General features: G+C 44.3%; 1 protein-coding gene across 1 annotated transcript in view; it reads left to right on the forward strand.

Annotated features, from left to right (window-relative positions):
• Window positions 1-23,918, forward strand: part of PAPPA (pappalysin 1) — a 214,350-nt gene that overhangs the window by 11,408 nt on the left and 179,024 nt on the right. Inside the window, exon 3 of the mRNA XM_084650528.1 lies at window positions 19,226-20,294. Coding sequence (XP_084506654.1) covers window positions 19,226-20,294 — 1,069 coding nt within the window. The remainder of the gene's footprint in view (window positions 1-19,225; window positions 20,295-23,918) is intronic.

Below are 23,918 nucleotides of genomic sequence, written 5' to 3' on the forward strand. Positions count from 1 at the left end.
TTCTCAGATCAGACCCATCTCTAGTTAAAATAGGATAGTTTAATACTTTGGGGAAACCATTGGTTTATTCTGTGTATCAGAGAGTACATCTGTTTGCTGATAAGCTTTTTAGAAAAAAAACGGCTATAAGTGTTTGCCATCTACCCATTTCATGAGCCTTATTCTAAACAAATCAGCTCAGATTATGGGCCAGATTTTCAGCACCCAGCAGCTCCCATTATTCACAGTGGGACGTGTTGGGTGGTGAGCAGTTTGGAAATCCAGACAGAGATGGCTCAGGGGATTGTCAGTGGGTTAGAGCATTTCACTGCCTGTCATCGATTTGAATAGGGGTCTGGTTAATAGACACAGAAAGGTGTTTCCTTCTGATGGTTGTTCCATGATTTACTGTTACATCAAATGTCCACAACCCCATGAACAACTGCATTTTTGTAGGCAGTGTCAACAGGGAAGCTAAGGATAGAATGAGCCATGAGACCAGACCAGTTAGAACTGAGGTGCCCAGGTAGACGCAGGGGACAGTTGCATTATTACTGTTTATTGTAGAATTCATGTGTTCTGTGGATAAACAGAAGGACTCTGTCTCTGGGGTTGTCAAAACAACACCCTTCACCAGCAATAGTTTAATTATCATTTTCAATGTAAACAAAACAAAAATTGGAGCCTTCACACAACTTAGCTCTTGAACGCAACATTAGGGAAGAGATGGAAAACTGGGAATCAAAGCTGAATGTTCACTGAGTATATTATGCACAGGATTTTGAAATGTGTGTTTGGCAGAGGAAAGGATAACCAGGGTGAGCCAGATTCTGCTGTTGAGTACATCAAAGTAAATCTGGAAGAACTCCATTGAAGTGGAGATCAATAGAGTTGCTCTAGATTTACACCTGTGTAGCAGAGTTTTGAGCCTAGAGGTGTAATTGTCAATGGGGAAACAATGTGCCAAAGTCTGTCTCCCCCCACCCCACCCCGGGGTCTCCCTGAGACTCTGTTTGCTGAGGATGATTTAATCAGGGTGTGTGTTCGTTCTGGTGATGCAGTGGGAAGCATTTGTACAGCACGGGGTTGCTTTTCTTTCTGAAGTATTTTCTTCATGTACCTATGGTATTCCCCCTAGCCTTGTAAAATCACACCATATACAGTTCACACAATAAGCCCGTTGTGTCGCTGACAACAAACACATGTAAACTCGGCTCTCAAGTCTTCTCGCCACAAACTGTTTTCCCTCTCTAATGTCCCAAATCCAGTAATAATATTGCCTCTTCTGTTTACAAACACAAACCCCAGGAGGAAGTCCAGAAGGTAGTTAATGAAAGGCAGCCATAGACTCGTCCCGAGGCTGGGGGTTGGAACCAGCAAGGTTACTGGATGTTTCCTACTGTGCATCTGCTTATGGACGTCTCTTTGACAGTATGTCTACCAGTGTATTTATGCGGGATGTGGAAGGAGGAGAGAAGCAAGCTGCTTCTAGCATCAATTCATTTTTAAAGATGTGTCAACCCAATAACCATTCAAGGTCCCAAAAAAGAAAAAAAAGATATTTGTTGAGATTGTAGTAGCCTATGTAGAACTCTGTTCAACCAGCTTTGGGTCACTGAAATTCATGCTTAACCAAAGGTTTATTCTGTCCCTCAACATCAATGTACATCATGCATTTCTGTCTACCTTCTCAATCAATATATTTACACTACACTCACCACCACAGGGACTGAGCTTATCTGCAATCCCATTTACCTGAAGGTTTCAGAGATCTCCAGAACTAAGCTTCAACTTTTGGGGCTAGATGTAAACTTTCTCCAATTTAGGACTGTTTGTGGTTCTGGCTTGGTTCCCGTCTCAAGATGGGCCTAGGCCATTTTTGGTTGTGTCTGGGTTCATATCTAAACATCCCCAGAGTTTGAAGGGGATCAATCTGGAGTTCTGATTCGGGATCATCTTCTACTAAAATCTTTTGGGTAAATATAGTCCTGCTGTCAAGTTAAGGCCTGATCCTGCAACCCTCAGTCATGTGAGTAATTCTTGGTCACATACATAGTCCAGTTGAGTGGAGGTTGCAGGACTCCTAGCTCATCACTCCATTGGAGCTCCATTTTGGAGTGACTCCTTTTGAAACACTGAAGGCTAGATTCTGGCCTCTGTCCCAGCCGCTCTAAACTATTCTGTTGGTGTACAGGGACTTCAAAGGGGTCACAACAACTCTGGAGAGAATTCCAATAGCGTAAGGGCTGGCATACATGGCCCTACACTTCCCCCTCATTCACCCTCCATCGGATGGGGTGTGGAGGTGGGCAGCGGATGTAGCAGTCAGCTCTACAATCACTGGAGACTGTTGAGCAGGGCACAGGCAAGCTTGGGGAGGCTATCATAAGTTAGAAAAGCCCCTGGGACGACTTTCACTTGCCCTAGGAACCACACCAGCTCCCAGTGCAGGCAGAATCCAGGCAGCACAAAGGTGACCTGCTGTGGTGTGCCTTTTTGGCCCAGAATTAAAAGCAAAGTAATGAATGGTCTAGAGGGGGACAGTCACTCATTTGTTTGGCAAGCAGCATTTTCAGTGCTGTTTCTGTGGGGTGAGTCTTTTGAAAGCCGCTGGCAAAATATGCTGATTTGTGGGTGAGCGTTGGTCAGTGAACAAGAAATGTGACTGAAAAGAGCACAAGAGATGGGGCTAAAGCAAAACTCCACATACAAACTATACAAATACACCCTTGTTTCTGTAACGGACTGCGATGAAATCCTGGATCCCCAACCTTTAGAGAAGTTTGTGCTCTTCTGTAATTTTTAGCAATACTTCACTACCCTCTGGCAGTAGCTTATTTCTCTTCCCACTCCCGTATGTTAATGGCTCTTCTGTATATCATGACAGAGTGATCACAGGTAAATTGTGTGCACAACATTCTTCAAAAGCCAATCAACACAATTTGCCATTCAGCTGTAATGTTGTTTGAGTGCCATCACTGTGCTCAGAACATGCTGTCTCTGCCCTAAAGAATTTCCAGCTTAGTTCATACAGAAACACCACGGTTCAGGCATTTATCAGACACTGCGTGACAGAGTAAGCTCCAAGCAGCACAAGATTTCCTGGAGATGTCATCGTGAAAGGGCAGGGTTGCGAAGTGTGTTTTAAGGAAGAGAGATAAAGAACCTGGTTGGAGCACAAGGAGATGGAGACTCCTTGCTGATGAATTTGGGAAAAGAACAGAGATTTTTCTCTACTAATAATTTAGAGGGGCTTGGGGTAGAGAAAAGGATGTTTGTGAATGAAAATGTAAAAACTGCTCTTTAGGAGAAAAGTAATTTTTTCTCCCCTGACAAAGTGATGTGGAGGAATGAGCCCAGTGATAGGTAGAGGGATGTCCTGCGTTTTAATCCTGGCTATACCTCTGACATTGGGCCATCCACTTCATCTGTCTGTTTCCCTATCTGTAAAATGGGGATAATAATACAGACCTATCCTCACGGCAGTGTTAGTATACACGCGATACTTTGGACATGTAAAGCGTTGGTTCATTTTATTGTGCTCAAAATGGATGGAAGAAGAGCTCTTTCTGCCAGGGTTGCTGTAGGTGCAAGGTATCCTCACAGCGCTATTCTCTCTGCTGTAGCAGTAGTGTTCAGGTTACAGAATGTACAGGAGACAGAAATACAGCAGTATATCTTGCATATCACATCCTTATCTATTTTTCCCGTCTTCTTTTTTTGAAAGACTCTTGCTTCTTGTGTAAGTGTGCAGCAGCCTGTCTCTCAGGCATTTGTTCCCCTTGTTCAATGGCAGGCTGTTGTCTGAATGGAGTGACTCAAGCAATCCTCCTTTGCATTCAGCATTATGCAGACTTCTTGGGATGAAATTTGCATCTCGATCTCTTTCTTGGTTGGCGGAATATTGCAGCACTAAGAGTTCTGAAATATCTCTGCATTTGTTATGCCAAAGCCTCTATCTAATCTACCCATCTGTCCATGTATTCCTCACCATTATGACGGTATCTGAGTGTTTCTGAGGTGAAAGAACTCTATTGCCGTGCAGCTATCACTGCAAAAATATATACGCCACAAATTGTCTAGTTGAAATAGCATCTTTCTTTAATAATTAACACTGTGGTTTAGTGGCTAGAGACAGGGACTGGGAGTTAGGACTTTTGGATGCTATTCCTGGATTTGCCACTGATTTGCTCTGTGACCTTGGCCTCACCACTTAATCTCTGCTCTCATTTATATCCCGCAGGATCTCCTTGGCCATGGTGCGGTTGCATACAGTATAAATATCCATGTAACTTGGTCCTATGCTCAGTCTCCTCACCAGCGAAATGAAGATAATATCAATCCCTCTTTGTAAAGGGCTTTGGGATCCTCTCATGAAAAACACTGTGGAAGTGCAAAGTGGTATTTATTAATAGACTAGAATATAAAATAAATATCCTTATTGTAAGCCCAGTCCCGTGAGAGACTGAGCACCCTTAGCTTACATTATACAGAATGGAAGTTGAAAGTACTCATTACCCGGCAAGGTCAGGTCCTATATGTGTCCTGCACAATGGAACAGCATCAGACCAGTTAGTGGACATCTTTGACTTAAATATTCCCAGCCTTGTAACTTTCAGTAATAGATGCTTTTTATAGTCAACCCCACTCCATAACAGCAGGTTTTCCCATTTGTAGCTAGGAAAGGTTTCAACCTTCGTTCTTTCTTTCTTTCTTTCTTTCTTTCTTTCTTTCTTTCTTTCTTTCTTTCTTTCTTTCTTTCTTTCTTTCTTTCTTTCTTTCATAACGCTGCCTTTAGTAGCACTTCACAATATTTACAGACCATCCACAGCTCAGATAGCATTGAATTTAAGAGACCATCCAGCCCACACTTGCCCATGGTCTGCATGTGTAGGACATGTGTCTGTGAATGTTTCCACTCACATGCATGCATGTATCCGTCCATAACGCTCTAAAGCATTACATTTTGTACTAGTGATTCTCTTGGTAGAGTTTTGTACTTTATTTTTAATAAGAGAAGCATGTGACAGTCTGTGATATACACGTGCATATGCCTATGTTTCCATATGTGCTAAGCATTCAAGTATTGTATATAGTGTGACAGGGTTGGGCTAGATGGCTATAGGAGAGTAATAGAAGGCAGATATATTAGCCCCAGGCTAAGTAGGTCCCTTTTCCCTGGGTAAGGTAAGAGGGAAGGTTCCAGAACAATCAGGAACCTTCTGGAGACAATTAAGACAGGCTGATTAGAACACCTGCAGCCAATCAAGAAGCTGCTAGAATCAATTAAGGCAGGCTAATCAGGGCACCTGGGTTTTAAAAAGGAGCTCACTTCAGTTTGTGGTGTGCGTGTGAGGAGCTGGGAGCAAGAGGCGCTAGGAGCTGAGAGTGAGAACGCGGACTGTTGGAGGACAGAGGAGTACAAGCATTATCAGACACCAGGAAGAAGGTCCAATGGTGAGGATAAAGAAGGTGTTGGGAGGAGACCATGGGGAAGTAGCCCAGGGAGTTTAGCTGTCGCACAGCTGTTCCAGGAGGCACTCCAGACAGCTGCATTCCACAGGGCCCTGGGCTGGAACCCGGAGTAGAGGGCGGGCCCGGGTTCCCCCCAAATCCTCCCAACTCCTGGTCAGACACAGGAGGAGTCGACCTGGACTGTGAATTCAGAAAAACGGCCAAGCTGAGGGCTGCCGTGAAGCTCCAAGGTGAGCAAATCTACCAATAAGCGCAAGACCCACCAAGGTAGAGCAGGAACTTTGTCACAATAGGGAAGACCAATCTTTTGCTATATTTATTTTGCAGTGTTTGGAGGGGAGAGATGGTGCACTTTCAGGGAAAGCTGATTATTTGCAAACTTGTTGTTTGTATTATAGTAGGGCCCAAAGGACTCAACTTGCTAGTAAAAAATAGTCCTTGCCCCCAAAGAGCAGCCAATCTACATACACAAGACAAACAAATGGGTGGGAGGGAAAACAGGCATAAAGAGGTGAATAGACTTCCCCATGTCACAAAGCAGGGTAGCAGCAGAGCCAGGAATCCAGGTGTCCTAAATCCCAGTCCTCGGCGTTAAGCATTCGACAATAGTGCCTTGCTAAAGGGAATTCTGCCAAGGAATATTTGAAATGAGAAGACACCATGAGAGCATCTTTGGTGAGATGGTATCGGGTAGCATTTGGAGATCCTACATCTAAGTCTTCCTGACACAAACAGCTCTACCAGAGATGGACAAAGCAGTAGTGAGAAAGAAAGTGAGAACTAGCCTCAAACCAAGCACCAGACTCAAATAACATGATCAATTTGGGCAAGTATTATCCTTGATTCAATCCGAGGAACGTTCAACACTCAGCAAGACTCCTTTGTACTTTTGCTAATATAGCTCAGCCAATCCCTGCTGCATTTCAGCCTCTTCTGGGATGGCTGCTATTCATAAATCTCATGCTTCAAGAGTTGCTCTCTAATCTCAGAGATACACAAATCATTCTGTCTCACCAGTGACACAGGAAAGCCCGTTGGAACCATACAGAGTTTGGATACAGCAGCCCGTCCAGCTGAAACTGCCAGATCAAGTGAGACCCACTCCAGTGGCAGATTACCAGTAAAGGGAAGTTGGCCTCCTGGGGTGTCAAAACTGGCTTTGGCTTGGGTAAGGAAGATGTAGTGGCAGAATGAAAGGGGATAGTGGGTAGGGGAAAGGGATGATACATCAGTGTGTGGCTAGAGATTAGGAGTCACTGGGTTTAAGATGTGGGTGCGGACAGAGAGCTGATTGTACTTAGAGGAAGAGGTTGGAGATGGTTAGGCTTCAGAATCCCATAATTGTGAAGAATGAGGCAGGGGTAAATTCAGGGTAAGAGCAAAAGTCCTGATTTCAAAGAGAGAAGGATGGAAAGGTGGAACTGAATGTAAACGCGCACTATACCATTTTCACCCATTCAAACTCTCTGCTGATGATATATCTGAATATTGACCTGTAGCATGTCCTGCAGTTCACCTCATTCATGATCTGCAACAGACAGCTCTGCTAAAAAACCTCAATCCAAACTGGTACTCTTTCCATCCTCTATTCTTAATGTTCCGTTCATGGGATCCTCACACAGCCTTGCCAGTGCACCATGCTGGTGAGTAGTAACACTCCCTGCTCTTGTAGTCACACTGCCTACAATGTCCAGACTATGTGAGCTTCTTTAGTGGTGTTGACCAATTACTAGTGCCCTACCAAATTCACGGTCCACTTTGGTCAATTTCTCAGGTTGTAGGATTTTAAAAATTGTAAATTTTATGATTTCAGATATTTAAATCTGAAATTTCATGGCGTTGTAACTGTAGGGGTCCTGACCCAACTCGGAAGGCAGCAGTGCAGAAGGAAGGGTGGCATGGTATGGCATTGCTCCCCTTACTTCTGGGCTGCTGCTGGCAGGGTGCTGACTTCAGAGCTGGGTGCCTGGCCAGCAGCCGTTGTTCTCCAGCCACCCAGCTCTGAAGGCGGTGAGGAAGTAACGGTGTCACTACTGCGACGCTCCTACAATAACCTTACAAATCTCCTCCCGCAACCCTCTTTTGGGTCAGGACCCCCAATTTGAGAAACCCTGGTCTACCCCATGAAATCTCTATAGTCTAGGGTAAAAGCACACAAAAAACCAGATTTCACAGGGGGGAGACCAGATTTCATGGTCCGTGACACATTTTTCACGGACATGAATTTGGTAGGGCCCTACCAATAACTGCTAAGGACTAGCCTAGACGGGGGCTGACAAATTCATTTTCACTTGTGCCCCAAGTAAGGCACAGAATTTAGCTCTCTGGTGGGTAAAAGGTTAAGAATGGAAAAACATAGGGCCCTCTGTGCTTGGGGGAGGGCGGGTGGTGTTAGGGACTCCTCTGACCAGGGCTTTCCTGACCCCACACAGCTGCGGGATGGAGTGTCAGATGGAGTCCCACTCCAGTCAGGCACAAATGGGAACCAGATCTCAGGCTCAGGTAATAAAACGGTCTTTAAGAAAACTCTTTTACAAGCTTAGGACCGTTGAATTTTCCTCCCGTACCAACTTCTACCAAAGCGTCAATGTCTGAGTCCTCCTTTAGACGGCAATAGTAATTAGTTCTGCCCACCCTGGTGCTTAGCAGGGACTGTCTTGTAAATCCTCCCAAATAGCAGAGCAGGATCAGTGTCCCATTATGGCTCTGGCACTTTAATCTGTGGAGCTCCATCGTCTGATTAGCATCAGACTGTGCTTAATGCTTTCACCATAGGAGCATAGACCCCAGGACCCTTGCCCCAGACAGGTGAAAGAACAGCGGTAAAATGCTGGTCCTGTTAACTTCAGGGAGCCCAGGATTTCCCCCCAGGAGTGTATCCTTCAAGGAGTGAATCAGAGGTCTCATCTCAAAAGCTGCAGCATTAACGCTTTGGGGGTTGTTAGGCTGTCAGACATCCTCTGAGAATAAAGAAGCAAATGCAAAAGGGTTTTAAAAAAACCCCTGGTGGTAACCCTTTTGGTGGTCAGCTTCTTTCTGGGTGGTCTGCCTCAGTCTCAGGGCACAACAACAGTCACTGTGGTATGTACGCCGAAGGCTGAAATGACCTGTTCTAGTGACTTCAGCTGAGCTGCAGGCGCAAAGAATGGGGCAAAGAGTTAATGATGCTAATTAGAGTCCTGAGATAGGTCCGTAGCTGAGGATGGTTTGGGTCAAATAAGAATCTTTGCCCAAAGATGCAACCAGAAATTGAAGGGTTAAAATAGCATAAGAAAGCTTGGATAAATTATATTTCCCACTGCCCAATCAAACACACGAACTGCCAGAAATCTTCCAAGGAAGCTTCTACTCATAACATTTTTGTCCCAATCTTGGAAACTCATGAGGGCCAGCTACTTTGGAGAGGCTTGTGCAAAACCAAACTAGAATTCTGATCTTCTGGAGGTTTGGCCATCACTTCCACATCTTGCCTGTTAAGAATAAAAGGTCAGATTTTCGCAGTAGCCATCACTTTTGCAGGTGTATTTTTTTCCCTCTGCAAATATCTGGGCCCACATTTTGCATCTGTAATAAATTGCAGGCATAACTGTTGGACGTTAAACATTTAACTATTTATGTTTGCAAATCAAGTAGTCAAATTACTTAATTGTGCTCAACATTCATAATGTGTGCAAAATTACAGGGTTGGTTATCTGCAGGAGGAAAATTATACCCAAAAATATCAGACTGGATTAACACCAAACTGAAAATCTGGCTCGTAAACTACATTCTTCCAGTTAATATATGGAGGCTACATCCTATGAAGAACATATACTATAGCAGTTAGATCACTTGAAAGAGGCATTTCTTTTCTCAGAAGGATGTTTCCTAGAAAGCAGGAGTGTCTCTGTGGTTTGGTGTATCGGTTTGACACTCGTGTGTGAAGAGGGGAGAATTTGAGTCACGAAATAATCGTGATTAGAAGAGGGCAGGATGCTTTTCAAGAGTGACAGCAGGAAACGAACACAATCAATCCCATTCTGTCTGCAGAATGGTTATTGTGTCCTTCTGTGTGAATCAGACCTAAAAAGTTTAGTTTAAAGTCTGCATATTGCCTCTCTAGCATCTATACATAGAAAAAAACATGGAAAAATAATATTTAACTCTTGATTAGGACTGTAGCTTCCCACAGAGGGCCAGAACTTCAGGTGGTGTAAATCCATTGACTCCAGTGAAGCTACGCAGATTTACATCAGGTGATAATCTGCTCCACATAGCCTCACAGTCCAGTTATATAACCAGCATGCCCATTTCACATGGAAATGCCCCTAAATTACCAACGAAATTCCCAGTTAACACTGATGTGATTTTTTTTTTTTTACAGTCTCCCAGCTGGGTGTCCTGGTTAGCCCTGATGGAAGATTTTTTTTGTTTTAATGGAGACTTTTTAGCCATCTGTCGGGTGCCGGAAGGAATGGTTGCAAGGTTGTCCCCTCCCCTCCCTCCCCCCCCCCCCCCGGGTCTCCACTTGCCCCCATCCTGATCCTCCCATTTAGTTTAGGGGCTGCTCGTGTTTCCTTCTTTGTTCTTCATCCCCACCCCCACGCTTCCTTTTGTGCAGTGGTGTAAAAGCCATCCCCTTTGCAGCTGGGAGTAGTGACTGCTCAGCTGGTTCCAGGGCTGCCCTTGGAGCCCGTGTAAAGGTCAGTTGAAAGGGAGTTCTGAAGAGCAAAACAAGTTAGGTTGCCCCTCCCCCACTCTCCACCATGAATTTTGGCTGCATCACAGCCAAACTCACTTGTATACATCCCCACCTTGTTGCTCTGCTGTCTTGGCCAGCAAGAATGCTCTTTCAGGGCAGAATGTCTGGCCCTTTTCCTCTTCAGCTACTAGCTTGGCCAGTGCTGCCGCTGATTTACTTCCCTAGCACATCAGGCACAGGAGCTGGTGCGAGTTTATGAAATTAAATAGCATTTGGAACTGCCGGTCAGCTGATGGGCATTGTGTGCACTTGTCCAGTGACAGATATACTCCATAATCCCTCCAGAAGGATGTTTTCTTTGGGGACTCTCTGGCTGTCTGATCTACTTTGAAGTTCTGTGACCTCTCTTGACCCAATTTATGCACCAGGTTTCCATGTTGTCTAATATAAGCCCAGAAATTTCGAGGCCTTTGTTATTTAGATTACACTAGAATTATGATACAGCTTCTGTACAGAGCTGGCTGCCTAGTGTTAGCCCTCAGAATGGAGAAGGAGATGCCACTGGGTTAGCAGAAACAAAGCTACGTTATTTTCCTATAGACCTTTGAAGGTTAAGCAATGTTTCGGTCTAAGACAGAGGGGAGGTAAGAGCTGTGGGAGCAGAGATGTTCATGTGTGTGGATTCTTATGTGTGTGTGTATAAATTATTTGTTTTAATCCTTGTGTGTACCTGGCTATATATGTCTCTCCATGGGCGTGTAGGTAAATTTGTTAGTGTGTGCGTGTGATGCATCCCTGTGTATATACCTCTCCTTATTGTGTGTGCTCCTTGCCCACTTGTGTATGTGTGTGTGTATCTTTGTGTCTGGGACTCTGGCTATGTACCCCCTTAAAGTCAATGTAATGTTACTACTGAATTTCTCCTAGAGACTATGTGAAGTAAAATAGGAACTGTTGAGAGCCTTTGCCCAAAATTCACTCAAATGTGAAATTCAAAAGAAATATTTTGAGGCTAGAAAGAGCTGGATATAGAATAGAACTTTTCATTTTTGCAGTGGGACTCTCTGCTTCCTGATTATGACAATGGCTGCAAGCAGAAATGATGAAACCCCAGGAGAAAATCTGTTCTTTCAGCAAAACTGGCTTGTTGGAAACAGGAAGTTCTGGAAGTCCAATAAGAAACCTTCTTCACATTTGATTCCTAGCCAGGTTTTGCTGACCCAGTTAGAAGTTCAGCTAGTTTGGATGAGCATCCAAACCTGTGGGTGCTGTACTCGAATTGAGCCAAACTCATGAATGTCTTGTCTCGTTTTCTATATTTATAGAACAGCAGCCTTTCATAAATAACAAACACAGCTCTCTGATTGGTGGGCTAGATCAATAATAGGCCTTATTCTGTTAAGCTCCTATTGGAGTCTTGCCTGAGAAAAACTTGAGGAAAAACCTCAAGATTTAGCCTTATATATTTATTACATGCAAAAAATAAAGTCGTTAAAACATTATTAAGGTTGCAAAGGCAAGCATGGAAAATTTAGGAAATGCCAAAATTAAGGTTGCCTGTGCAACCTTAACTCTGTCCCCATGTGCATATGCATTATGATAGTCTTTAATTACATGACCACATACTGTTTCATCTCCACAGGGCTCCACCCTCATATTTAGGTAGCACCTCCCATTTTAAAGTTTGCTCAACACTTCCCTTTATAAGACTCTTTTCAGTTGCTTATAACTTTGCCAAACATTAACCCTTTAAGCAGAAATTTTCCATGGTGGGTGTTTTCTGCTGGGGCTGAATGAATTTTGAGAATTTTAGCCAAAATTATTTAGAATAATAGAATCATAGAAATGTAGGGCTGGTAGGGACCTCAAGAGGTCATTTAGTCCAGTCACCTGCACTGAGGCAGGACCAAGTAAACCTAGACCATCCCTGACAGGTGTTTGTCTACCCCTGTTCTTAAAAACCTCCAATGATGGGGATGCCGCAACCTCCCTAGATAACCTATCATGCACATACACACCCCGTCTTCTTTTCTCAAGAAAAAACATGCTCAGTTTTTGTCTTTCCTTGTAAATCAGGTTTTCTAACCCTTAATCATTTTTAGTCATTTCCATGAATGAGACTAGGGTAAAATAAGTTGATTTGCCCATGTTAAAAATCCTTGAGACTTTTTAAAAAATGTTCTAACTCCCCCGTGATTTTGTGCAGGGATCTGAAATTTGGTTGGGGGCTGGGAGGTAGAGATAAACTTTGTGTCATGGATGTGGCTTTTACTGTCCTGTGAGAATCTGCCCAAATGTGGCCTATATCATTTAGGTTTTGTGTAAGTATAGAAAAAAAATCAAGTCATTACCACAGCAGCTGTTTGATGTTTAATGATCCATTGTCTCTTTGAGGAATCTGAATCACGAACAGTTACAATTCGTTAACTGAGCACCACTCTCCTCAGATCCTGCAGCAATTGTGAAATGCTTAGGGAGATTTAGGTAAGGAGCAGTACTCCTTGATATTGATACTCTAAACAATGAAGCCAGGTGTAGTACTGAAGCACACTCTTCTGTGCTGTCGGATCTTGCTGTGTGCTTTGAGATCTTACTCTTCATAATCTCTCATAATACAGTAAATTATCTCTGTCCCTACCCCACGAGATCAGTCTGTAGGAGGCATCTTGCATACAGACAGCAGGTTTATTGTCACAGTGAAGCTCAGTGATGTCTCACGCCCATTGTTGGGGCTCCAAGGTCCAGGCCAGTAGCTGCCCCGTTACAGCATAAATGATTTAGTTATCACAAAGCCAGGACTTTTATAAAGTTCATAACTAACCAGCCACTGCAAATGTATATATCTCATATTTAGCTGTGCTGTTCATGCCTCCCAACCCTGATACTACAAGGCATCATATCAAGCATATGGGGCCTAAATCAAATCCTGTAGCATTGCTTGTGAGGTGAATGGCAAGTATCCGATCTGAATTCAGCAAGGCAGGCAGCAGCAGAAAAACAAGTACTTGTTCCTGGCCTGAGCAGTAAACTGCCACCTGGGCAATTCTGAGGTGCTTTGCTTGAGCCAATACTTGCCCCTGGGAGTGCCCCAAAGGCTGCTTGGCAGCATCGGAAATGGTACAGATGGAGTTGTTTTCTTAAGTACCTTGGAGTTTGAATTATTTAACTGTTCTGGAGGAAAGTGTGTGGAGGCTGGGAGAGAAGGGAGAGATTATTTCTTCCCTTCATAAAAGTATATTGGGTTCAACATTGTACCGTGAAATATCCAATGCAGAACTCGAGAAGCTGCTCCAGTGGATCTTCCCTGACTTACCCAATAGCATGGAGCATGGGGATACTTAACCCAAATCTGTCTGTTTTAATTAGTTTCCTCTGGACAGATAAAAGCTTTCTATAGGTTCCTGTAGAATATTTGCTCTGTCAAGCATTCCTCTGTGGCTTTGATACTAAACGATTAAAACATGCTAGGGGGAAAAAAACAGCCCCAACCTTTAGCTCCCTCTTCTTGGGCCCCTGACTGCAGCTTTGATTGTTGACCTAAATTCCCCTTTCATAACGGAGTCCTGTCACCTCTGGTTGTAGTCTCCCAGCACAGCAGGCGTGGCCAACTTCCAGAAGTGCAAGGTATTATTCCCTCCCCGCCCACTTCTTTTCAAGGCTCCCGTGGACTCTACAGCACACCTGGTGGGTTCAAAGTCAGCTCACCCCGCCCCAAAAAATGACACCACAAGCTCCCATCCCCCATTGCACAGTAAAGTGAGAAACCTGCTTTGAAGTAAAGATTTCAAACCTTAGCTAGTTCACCGGCTGGGTTGGTTACCAGGAAGCTGTTGTTAGAGACACAAGAAATAGTGCTGAAGTGATGGAAGGAGGCTTGGAGTTTGTTATTGATCATTTGAAAATGGATTATAGCAGTTTGCACAGGTTACTCTAGCTCCCTTCCTTGTGAACACTGCCCACTGAGAATGCTACTTATAACTTTGGCACGGAGAGCTTCTAGCTGTGTGTCCCAGCCTCTCTGTAGCCGTTCCTGATCACCATCTGCTGCAACCTCAGCATCTTGAGTTTGGTTACAGCAGCGCCTCATAGAATCATAGGGTTAGAAGGGACCCCCTGCTAAGATGCAGGATTTGTCTCTAAACCATCCAAGACAGAATGTTCCCCCAATGACCTTTCTTCCAAAAGTTCAGCAACCGGTGTCATATATTATATGCACAGTGCAAAATTCTCCCCTGTGCAAAGGGCCCACACAAAGATAATGCACCATTTCAGTCCCATACAGTCCCCTAAAACAAAGTGGGACTTAAGTGGTATACAGGCCTTGTTCATGGCCTCCTGCAAGGATCAGTTATGATTAGCAGAGGTATACTGTAGCAATCATGGGTAAGGCTTCAAACATCATGAGTTTGGCTTAAAAAATTGTGAGATTTAAAAAAAAATAGACTTCTGGTTATTTTTATTTGCTTGCTAGGTTTTGAGTCATTGGGGCTTACATTTTCAAGCTTTCATCTGCAAGCACAAGAGCTAAAACTTATTTTTTTCTTTGTAAATGAAAGCTGAGATTCTGACCTAATCCCCTAACCCCAAGAGCTGTGGCTCTGAGAAAGCAACAGATATCATGAGACTTGTGAGTTGGCAACACCGACAGTGCTCATCTCACCTAAAGTGCTATCCATCCCTAGCAACTCAAGGCAGGCAAAAATGAGGAAGAACGGCAATGTGAAAATTGTGCACTTTTTTCGGTGGCGGGAGGAGGGGCTTTGGTTTGATCTCACACCATTTCATGGCTGAGAAACTTTGCTTTTCAAGATGTGTTTGTCAAATTCCGGTATTGCACTGAATCATCTGCAGAATCATTGGCCTAATTTTCCTGTACTCTGCGGCCCCTTTACGCCGCTCTTGAAGTATAAAGGGACTTTAAAGTAGGTGAAAATCTACTGTAGCAGAGCAGTGGGAAGGGGCCTTAGTGGCTCTTTGTCCTGTATTTGTACAGTGCCTGGCACAGTGGGGTTGTGGTCCATGACAGGATCTCATAGGCACAACCACAGTACAAATAATTAATAATAGTAACAATAAGAGTATAAATTATGTGAAAGTTGATCATGAGAACTACATTTATAAAATTTAAATTTCAGTCATTTTGCTCAAAAACAGGCTTGATTTTGGGGATGCAAAGGGGCACTTTTTGCTCAAAATGTTTTTAATGATTTCTAAGCGATAACTCACGCCGATGGACTCATTTTACAAAGTCAAAATAAACTGTGAAAACCTCTGATTTTGACGTTTTCCACATGTATGGAAATTATTTCACATGTCCCTATTCCAGAGCCCTTTCCTTTGTTGTTATTAGTGGGAGTGATAAATATTTATATTTTGATGGAGCTCATAGACCCCAATTGGGACTGGGGCCTCATTGTGTTGGGCATTGGACAAAAACAGAAAAAGAGATTGTCCCCTACCTGAAAAGATGTATAAACCGAAGGGAAAAGCAGATGAAGGTAGGGGATGTGGATGTAACATACAAACAAATGGATATTGTGAAGGATTGGCACAGTTTTGTAAGTTACAGCTATTGTAGGGTTTTCCTCTCCTTTCCCCTCTTTTCCCTCTCCCTTAAAAATAAACAGCACACAAATATTCTATACATCCATAAAGCTAGTCTGTCTTGGAATGGAACAGGTCCACTCTAGCCTTGTAGCTGTGGTTGGATACCTGCGATGGTAAGTGCTTGAGAAAGGAATATTGCATGAGAGATATGGTCATTTGGGTTGACTGATTGGCCTTTGCCCTAAACCAGAGAACATAAGGAATCAGAATATTAAACTGTTCCATCTCAGCAGCATTCACACAGGCTGGTTCATTAGTGTCCCCATTGTCACTACTTATGTGTCCTCTGTTGGCTATAAATCTTGAATTGATAGCAGCTGTTTGAGGCAAACTCAAGCCACATTGCATCACATCAGAGTTCATTGCACAAAGGAAGAAGGAGGTTTGGTACATTTCTATAGTATTCCTGCAGCAGCTCCGTCTGTTTGAGGTCAGTTGCTAGCCCCATGCAGCACATAAGAACAAGAGGAAGAGGGCTTATCATGGTCATGAAGAGACCATTCTAACTTTCCTCTCAAATGTCCCTCATTTTGAGGGACCTCACTCGTCTGAGATCCAAAGTTGCTAGGATTTGATATCCTTGCACTTTAGTTAGTGAAAATTTTCTATTTCAGAAATAAAAACCAAGGCTACAGAAACAGATATTTACATTTTAAGATTTCTGTGTGAATGTTTTTTTGAGTGTCCCTGTGCCCCGGTTTTCAGTCTCGGCAGATATGGAGACGGTATTGTTATGTGCAACTTCTTAACTGTTCCTCTAGCAAACGCCCATAAAAGTCTGTATCTTACTATAGGAAAGGTGTGTCTTGCAGCTCTCTATCCCCCAGGTGTCCCTCCGGTCTGGGAGGGACTCTTTCCATACCAATACACACCTCAGGGCTCCCTCTATCCCACACTGGAGTGGGGGGGATGCATTCTGGACTTCTAGTCCCGAGAACCTCTTATGTGGATGAAACTTGTCTTTCCAGTGTTCCCATCATTCATTACAGTATTACTTACCCAACACCATTACATGGTACTTCCATTGGAAGTAACATTTCACTTAGCACATTAAAAGGAAGTGCAGAAGAGAGGGCACATCTGAAAATGAGTGTGTGTGTGTGTGTGTGTGTGTGTATATACACACATGCATGCGCGCACACACACACACACACACATATATATATAGTAAAGAAATAAAGCAAGCTGGGAGCCCTGACACCAAAACATCATTGGCAGCTTTGAATTTGATAGTATTCATTTCCTGGGTAAACATTCACCTTAGCCTGACTGGAAAATGTCATTTTTAAACCTACTTGTTTTCCTTCTCCCTTCTCTCTCCCTTCTCTCTCCCTCCCTCTCATGATCAGAAGTGGCAGTATAAGCTTGAAGCTGGTCTTGTAAAGGTTTTGAACTGAGTGCGCCCTACAGATGAATAAACACATTACCTTCCTAACCCTGGGATCTCTCTTCCAAAGGAAACAGGAAAAGGGGGAGCTTAGAGCCCCTGGCAAAATAACAGTGTGCAGAAAAAAGGCCTGTTTAAAAATTTTCAGACTTCCCATCAGAGGATTTTGGGGCTGGGGGGGAAAGGTGGGTGACAGAAGTGGGGGAAGGGAAAAAATACAGTGACTGCTCCCGTAACCTTTGCTCTGTTGATATTAGACAAGACCACACTGTTAATGAGTGATTGTTAACAGATGGCTGTTGAGCAACTTGTCCAGCTTCAGAAGCAAAAGACGTTGTCATTTGGTGGTGATGGTGCTGGGAGGGTTAGGGTGCAGAGGTGAGGTAGAGGGATATTTAGTCTTTTCACGGAGATAGAGCTGTCAAAGATTTATGATTTCAAGTCAGGTCTTTTGGTGGCAGAGGGTGGGAAAGAGATTGTTTTAATGCGTTAGGGCTAGAATGCCATTTAGTACAGAAGTCCTTACTTTTTTTTTCAGTCAAGGTGTCTACTATTAAGAGCTGAGGGGAGGAAACCTGTATTCCTTTATCTTCCTCAATCCCTGTATCTGACACTGGGAAAGGACTTTCTCTAAGACGGGGTGGGATAGGGTTCTGAGGTGGCATTGGGCATACACTCTCGCAGGTGCTTGACTGGCCGGTTCTTGTTCACATGCTCATGGTCTAACTGATCACCATGAGTGGGGTTGGGAAAGAATTTTCTCCCAGGTCAGATCGGCAATGAGCTTGGTTGGTTTTTTTACACCTTCCTCTTCAATGTGTGGGTGCGGGCCACTTGCCAGGATTATCTGAGTCTATCTCACTGAGTGATTTCCCTGCCATTGTGGCGGCCTTGGGCACTGGTGCACCTCGGTCTCTCCTATTCTCTGCCTGTGGCAGAGTTGTGTCTCCTGTGGGTTGTATACTTGAGTCTTAGTTCTGTTGTTGGGTTTAGTGTGTGAGTGGCTGGCTGGGTGGTGTTGGTGGCATGTGACATACAGGAGGTCAAACTAGATAATCTGGTGGTCCCTTCTGTCCTTAAACTCTATGACTTTATCACTGTGACTATGGTCTCTAACCCCCAGAGTGCTCTCTCTCCCATTTTGGGAAGTGATTTTCTCCATACCTCTATTCCCCCCACCACCACCCCATTGCTCCCTGTAACCCTGGGTGGGGGACTGCTTCATTCCTCTAACTTCTAGAGCATGCTTTCTCTTTTCATTCCTTCCTCCCTTCCATTTCCCTTATATATTTAAATTGAGCTATTTGGACACACAATGAACCAGAGAGCGCTTTGCATGTAGGTGAGTAGAAGCATGGATATGTAGTGTATGAGAGAGATCATTAGTATCTGTTCTGTTATGGTGCAGTAAATGGATACACATCTTTGGATGTGTGGGGGATCTGGAATACAACTTGTTCATCAGATTCAATATAAGTGTGTGTATGTTTCTCTCACCAGTTCTCATTGGCTGGGATTTTAAAAGGAGCCTATGGAAGTTAGGCACCCAAATCAATCTCAGCAGGATTTGATCATTTAGCCCTTAGGTTCCTGTGGAAATCCCATCCATTTAGCATTTCTCCTGCTGTATTAAGATTGGATCTCATATTCATTTCTCCTGCTAAACTTTGCATACAGGTTGTTCCTCCTTTTTCAGGGGGAGAATGGACCCGGGGTGGGGGAGGCAAAGAGGGAGAGAGAATTAGCAATCAAGGACATTTCATAAGACTCTACTTGGTTTAAACCAGTGAGGTTAAATTTATGGCTCAAATGAAGTTAATGAGACTACACAGAACAGCTCTCCACTGCTTTGAAATTGCAAAACAGTTCTGGTCTTTGGCCAGGGAATGGGGGTCCCATTCACACTGCATGCCTCTGGCAGTCCTTGACCTTTGATGCTAAGTTCTCTTGTATGGCCACGCGGCCACCAGATGGTTTAACACCACTGGTCTACGCCAACCCTCTTAATACCTCTATATTTTTAATGACAAAGTAAATACATTAAATAATCTGTTGTCACCCTTATTTATTCCTATTTCTTTTTTGGGGGCCCATAGGATTATATGACAAATGTTCTTACACCTCCCGTGACCGAGGATGGGTCCTGGGGATTAACACCGTCAGTGACCAGGGGAATAGAGACCCCCGCTATTTCTTCTCGCTGAAGACGGACCGTGCTCGCAAGGTCACCACCATTGCTACTCATCGCAGCTATCTTCCCAACCAGTGGGTGCATCTGGCTGCCACATACGATGGGCACTTGATGAAACTCTATGTGAACGGAGCCCAGGTGGCCACGAGTGGGGAGCAAGTGGGCAGCATCTTCAGCCTTCTGACCTTGAAGTGTAAAGTGCTCATGATTGGAGGAAATGCCCTGAATCAGAACTATCGGGGTTACATAGAACACTTCAATCTCTGGAGGACAGCCCGGTCCCAGAAGGAGATCTTGTTTGACATGGGCCAGGTGGTTCATGAACTAGACACCCCTCTACCTCAGCTAGTTCTTCAGGAGAGTTTACTGAATGTGAAAAACACCTGGTCTCCCATGAAGGATGGCAGCAGTCCTCAGATCGAATTCAACTATCACCATGGCTACTTGTTGGATACCAGTCTGGACCCTCCTCTTTGTGGGCAGACAGTCTGCGACAATGTGGAGGTGATCACCAGCTACAACAAGCTTCCCCGCTTCCGCCGCAATAAGGTGGTGCGCTACCGGGTGATGAACCTCTATGATGACACATATCAGAACCCCACCGTCAGCCGGCAGCAGATTGAGTTCCAGCACCAGCAGCTGAATGAGGCCTTCAGCCGCTACAACATCACCTGGGAGCTGGAAGTGCTGGACGTGAAGAACTCATCCCTCCGCCACCGCCTCATCCTAGCCAACTGCGACATCAGCAAGATTGGAGACGAGAACTGTGACCCCGAGTGCAACCACACGCTGACTGGGTACGATGGAGGGGACTGCCGGCACGTACGTCATGCCCTGTTCCACAAGAAGAAGCAGAACGGCGTGTGTGACATGGATTGTAACTATGAGAGGTACAACTTTGATGGTGGGGAATGCTGTAACCCGGAGATAACTGATGTAACCAAGACATGTTTTGAACCAGATTCTCCTTACAGGTAGGCAACTTCTTAAACAAATGAGGTATTTATAATAATACCTGTGAACATCAAACTAATGGCAGTCCTGCCAGCTGTCCATTCCTCCATATTTATTGCTTCTCTTGTATTTTTTCTTTCCTTTGTGTGTGTGTTTGTGTGTGTGTGTAATTGGCGCACACTTAACCTGTCTCAGCACAAGTCCTCAGACCTGCCTTGCCACTGAATCCAAATTTACCCTCTCACCACCGAAGATCAGATTGTCAAAGATTCAGACGGCCAACTCAGGGAAATCCACAAGCTGTAGGTTATCAGCTGTAGGTTAGAGTGCTGAATAGCTGATTTTAGCCACAAGCTCTCAGAGTGTGGGAGTCAAAACCATAGGAAGGTCGCATTTGGTGAGGCTCTGAGTTGAGAGCGATTAAATACTTTTAGGCAGACTTCAGTTTACTGAGACTTCTTTAAAGGATAGACAGTTTATTCAGGGCCCTTTAATGTTATGTCAACGCAGCTTTTTTTGTGCACGCATAGGGAGGGAATGTCATTCTGCAGTTACAGAGAGGAGAGGTCTGAGTATGGGGGCAGGGGATGGATCACTGGATGATTACCTGTTCTTTTCATTCGCTCTGAAGCATCTGGCATTGGCCACTGTCGGAAGACAGGATACTAGGCTAGATGGACTTTTGGTCTGACCCAGTTTGGCCATTCTTATGAGTATCAGGACTTCTAGCTTCTGTATGAGCTCTGTGTCTTTGAGCAAGTAACTTAACTGTCTCAGTTTACACAACTGAAAAACGGGGAAAGTATCCCTTCTCTTCCTGACAGGGGAGCTGTGTGGGCTAATTACATAACATTTATAAAATAGTCTGAGGTCTTTGGATGAAAGGGTCTACGTGTCTACATAAATGCAATTTTTTATTTTGTATCAGGGTGTCAATCTCAAATCACTTGCACTGGTTTGACACCAGTTTAACTCCAGTGACTTTAGTGGAGTTGCTCCTGATTTACACCAGCATATGTGAGAGTAGAATCAGACCCTTGTATATTCAAAAAAACCCTCACCCTATGGTTTAAAGTCATTATGGTCTATCTTAAACCTACATTAAATAGAAGGTAAGGGTGAAATTCTGTCCTTCACACACTGTGACTTAGTGTTGCAGCTTATAGGGTTATGGGAGGGGGGAAGGAGGGGGGAGAACCACACAGCACTCAGAACACCCTGTGTTACCAGCCACCACAGAGCAGATTAAGAAGGAAAATGTCAGCTGTGAGAGAATTCCCTACATTGTGTTGGTTCAAGCCATCTCCTTAACATTTTGAGCAGAGAGAAGTTTTAAAGGACACTTTCAGCTCAGTTTGGGCTCCAAATTTACGAAACATCTGAGAAATGCTTCTTCGATTTTGTTTATATAAATCCAATGTATCTCTTCAAAAATAAACAAATCAATATTCCTTTGCAGCTCAGCTCAAACACTACATCCTTGTGATAGTGCAGGAGAGTCAGACAGTGAAATGGATTAAATACCAATTACAAAAAAAAGGAAACTGACCAATCTACTTTCATTGTCCAGTCAGAGAAAAATGCAACTAAGCAAACACCATCAGTAGAGAAATGTAAATTGGATTTTTTTTAAATCTGCAGTTTTCATAACCCATGGTTTTAGTAATAATATAGCTAAGATAATTTTTTAAAATGTGATTTTTAATCTGACAGTGCCCTTTTAACATTTTTACTGTATCCAACATCACAAACGTGCACAAACCTTTTAAATTCAACCTAATAAGAAAAGCCTAACTCAGTTTCTTCATCTGTAAAATAGGGATAAAGATACTTAACTCTTTTGTAAATTGCTTTGAGATCAACTAATGCAAAGTACTATATAAAAGCTGGGTATTATTATTATTTATTATTTAATTTAAAATCACATGACCATATTTAAGACTGTTCCTTAACATTCAGAAACTTTCAGGGCCAAATTTTCCAAACTGCATGCCCAAAGTTGTGCACAAAAAATGTACATGTAGAAGTTCAAGTAAGTCAAATGTCATTTGCAAAATATGCAGTTCCATGGACAAAACAGGCATTTCTACACACTGTTTTTTCATGTGCAGCTGTTTATTCTTCTTCGGGTACCTCTGTGCACTGTTATTTGTGGATTTGGTGCCCCCGGCATCGTGCTCACGGAACATCTACCAAAGCCGTGGCCTTTGCAGTTGTATGAGCGCCCCCTAGTGACTTCGGGGTCCCAGTGTATTTAAGAGAGTGCAGCCCCAACTGCCCAAGGTCCTTCTCCACAGCGATAAGCACTGGGAACTTCTCTGTGTTGGATCTTCTTAGCAGATGCATATAGCCCCCCACAATTAATAAACATGATTGTTTAGCTTAGATCATCAAAAAGAGAGAAAACATAATGTGACCTCAGCACCGCCTTGAGGTTGCAACACTCTCATTGAAGGCCAGCAGTGCGGCTAAGAAGGTCTTTGAGAAACCTCACCTGTGTAAATGTCTATCCCGAATCTAATGTGAAAGTTGGATGTGTCCAGGAAAGGCTCACACCTCATCTCAGCGCTCCATCTGTTGGGCATTCTCACTCTGACTGCATCAAAACCAACTATTAGGGGCTACAGGCATCCTTGATCACTAAGACTCTTGTAGTACAGGCCTCGGGCATCAGGGGTTCAGGCTAACAATACAATCGGCAATAAGCCACCTGGCACTGAAGCCCTTATCAATGGAATGGGTAAAGCCTCCACCCCCTTGGTACTTGGCCTTGGTGCTTCCTTTCAGAAAGGTTCCATCACCACTGCTCCAAAGTCAGAGATTCAGTCAGCACTGACCCCACCCATTCTGCACCCATGCCAACCACGTCTGGCAGCATGTATGGCGTTGCTGAGTCCTCAGGCCCTCTGCTGGAGGCCTCAGCACCTGTTGCTGAGAACATCTCTTTGTCCGCTACACGCTCTGCTCTGACTCCTGTCAAAGCTCAACGTCACATAAGATGCTGAGGAAAGGGAAACAGAACTCTGACTCCTCCGAGGGCTCCCGGGAGAAAAGGAAATGGTGCCAGTCACATGATGATTCCTCGGCAGTGTGTCAAGAGGAGCTTCTCAGCTTCTTAGTCTTCCTCAGCACCATAGGGCTCCACATTTCACTGATTTATATTCCCTACCCAACCTCAACATCACCTATACTGGACAGTCCGGTGCCATATAGCATTCTAGCATCCCCAGCAGAGGCACCAACTTCCCTAGATCGCGGGGGGTGCTTGGCCTCCATTCCACCCCAAGCCCTGCCCCCACTCCACCCCTTCCCCCAAGTCTCCACCCCTGCCCCGCCTCTTTCTGCCCCCATTCTGCCCCCCATCCTGCCTATTCCTGTCCAGCCCCTTCCCACCTCATTCCGCCCCTCCCCCGCCTCTTCCTGCCCCTATTCCTTCCCCTGTCCTCCAGCACTTCCTCCTGCATGCCACTGAACAGCTCCTTTCCGTCCCCCCTGGGAGGAGACTGAGCAGGCTCCTTTCACTCTTCTAGCTAAGGGATATTCCGTGATTGGTCCTCTCAGACTTGATGCATTTATTCCATGGCCCCTTAGAATTGTTATGTCCCATGTTACAAGAAGTGCTGAGGGTGGTAATACAAATAATA

The sequence above is a fragment of the Lepidochelys olivacea genome (genome assembly GCF_965140295.1).
Source record: "Lepidochelys olivacea isolate rLepOli2 genome assembly, chromosome: 16".
Taxonomy (NCBI): Eukaryota; Metazoa; Chordata; order Testudines; family Cheloniidae; genus Lepidochelys; species Lepidochelys olivacea.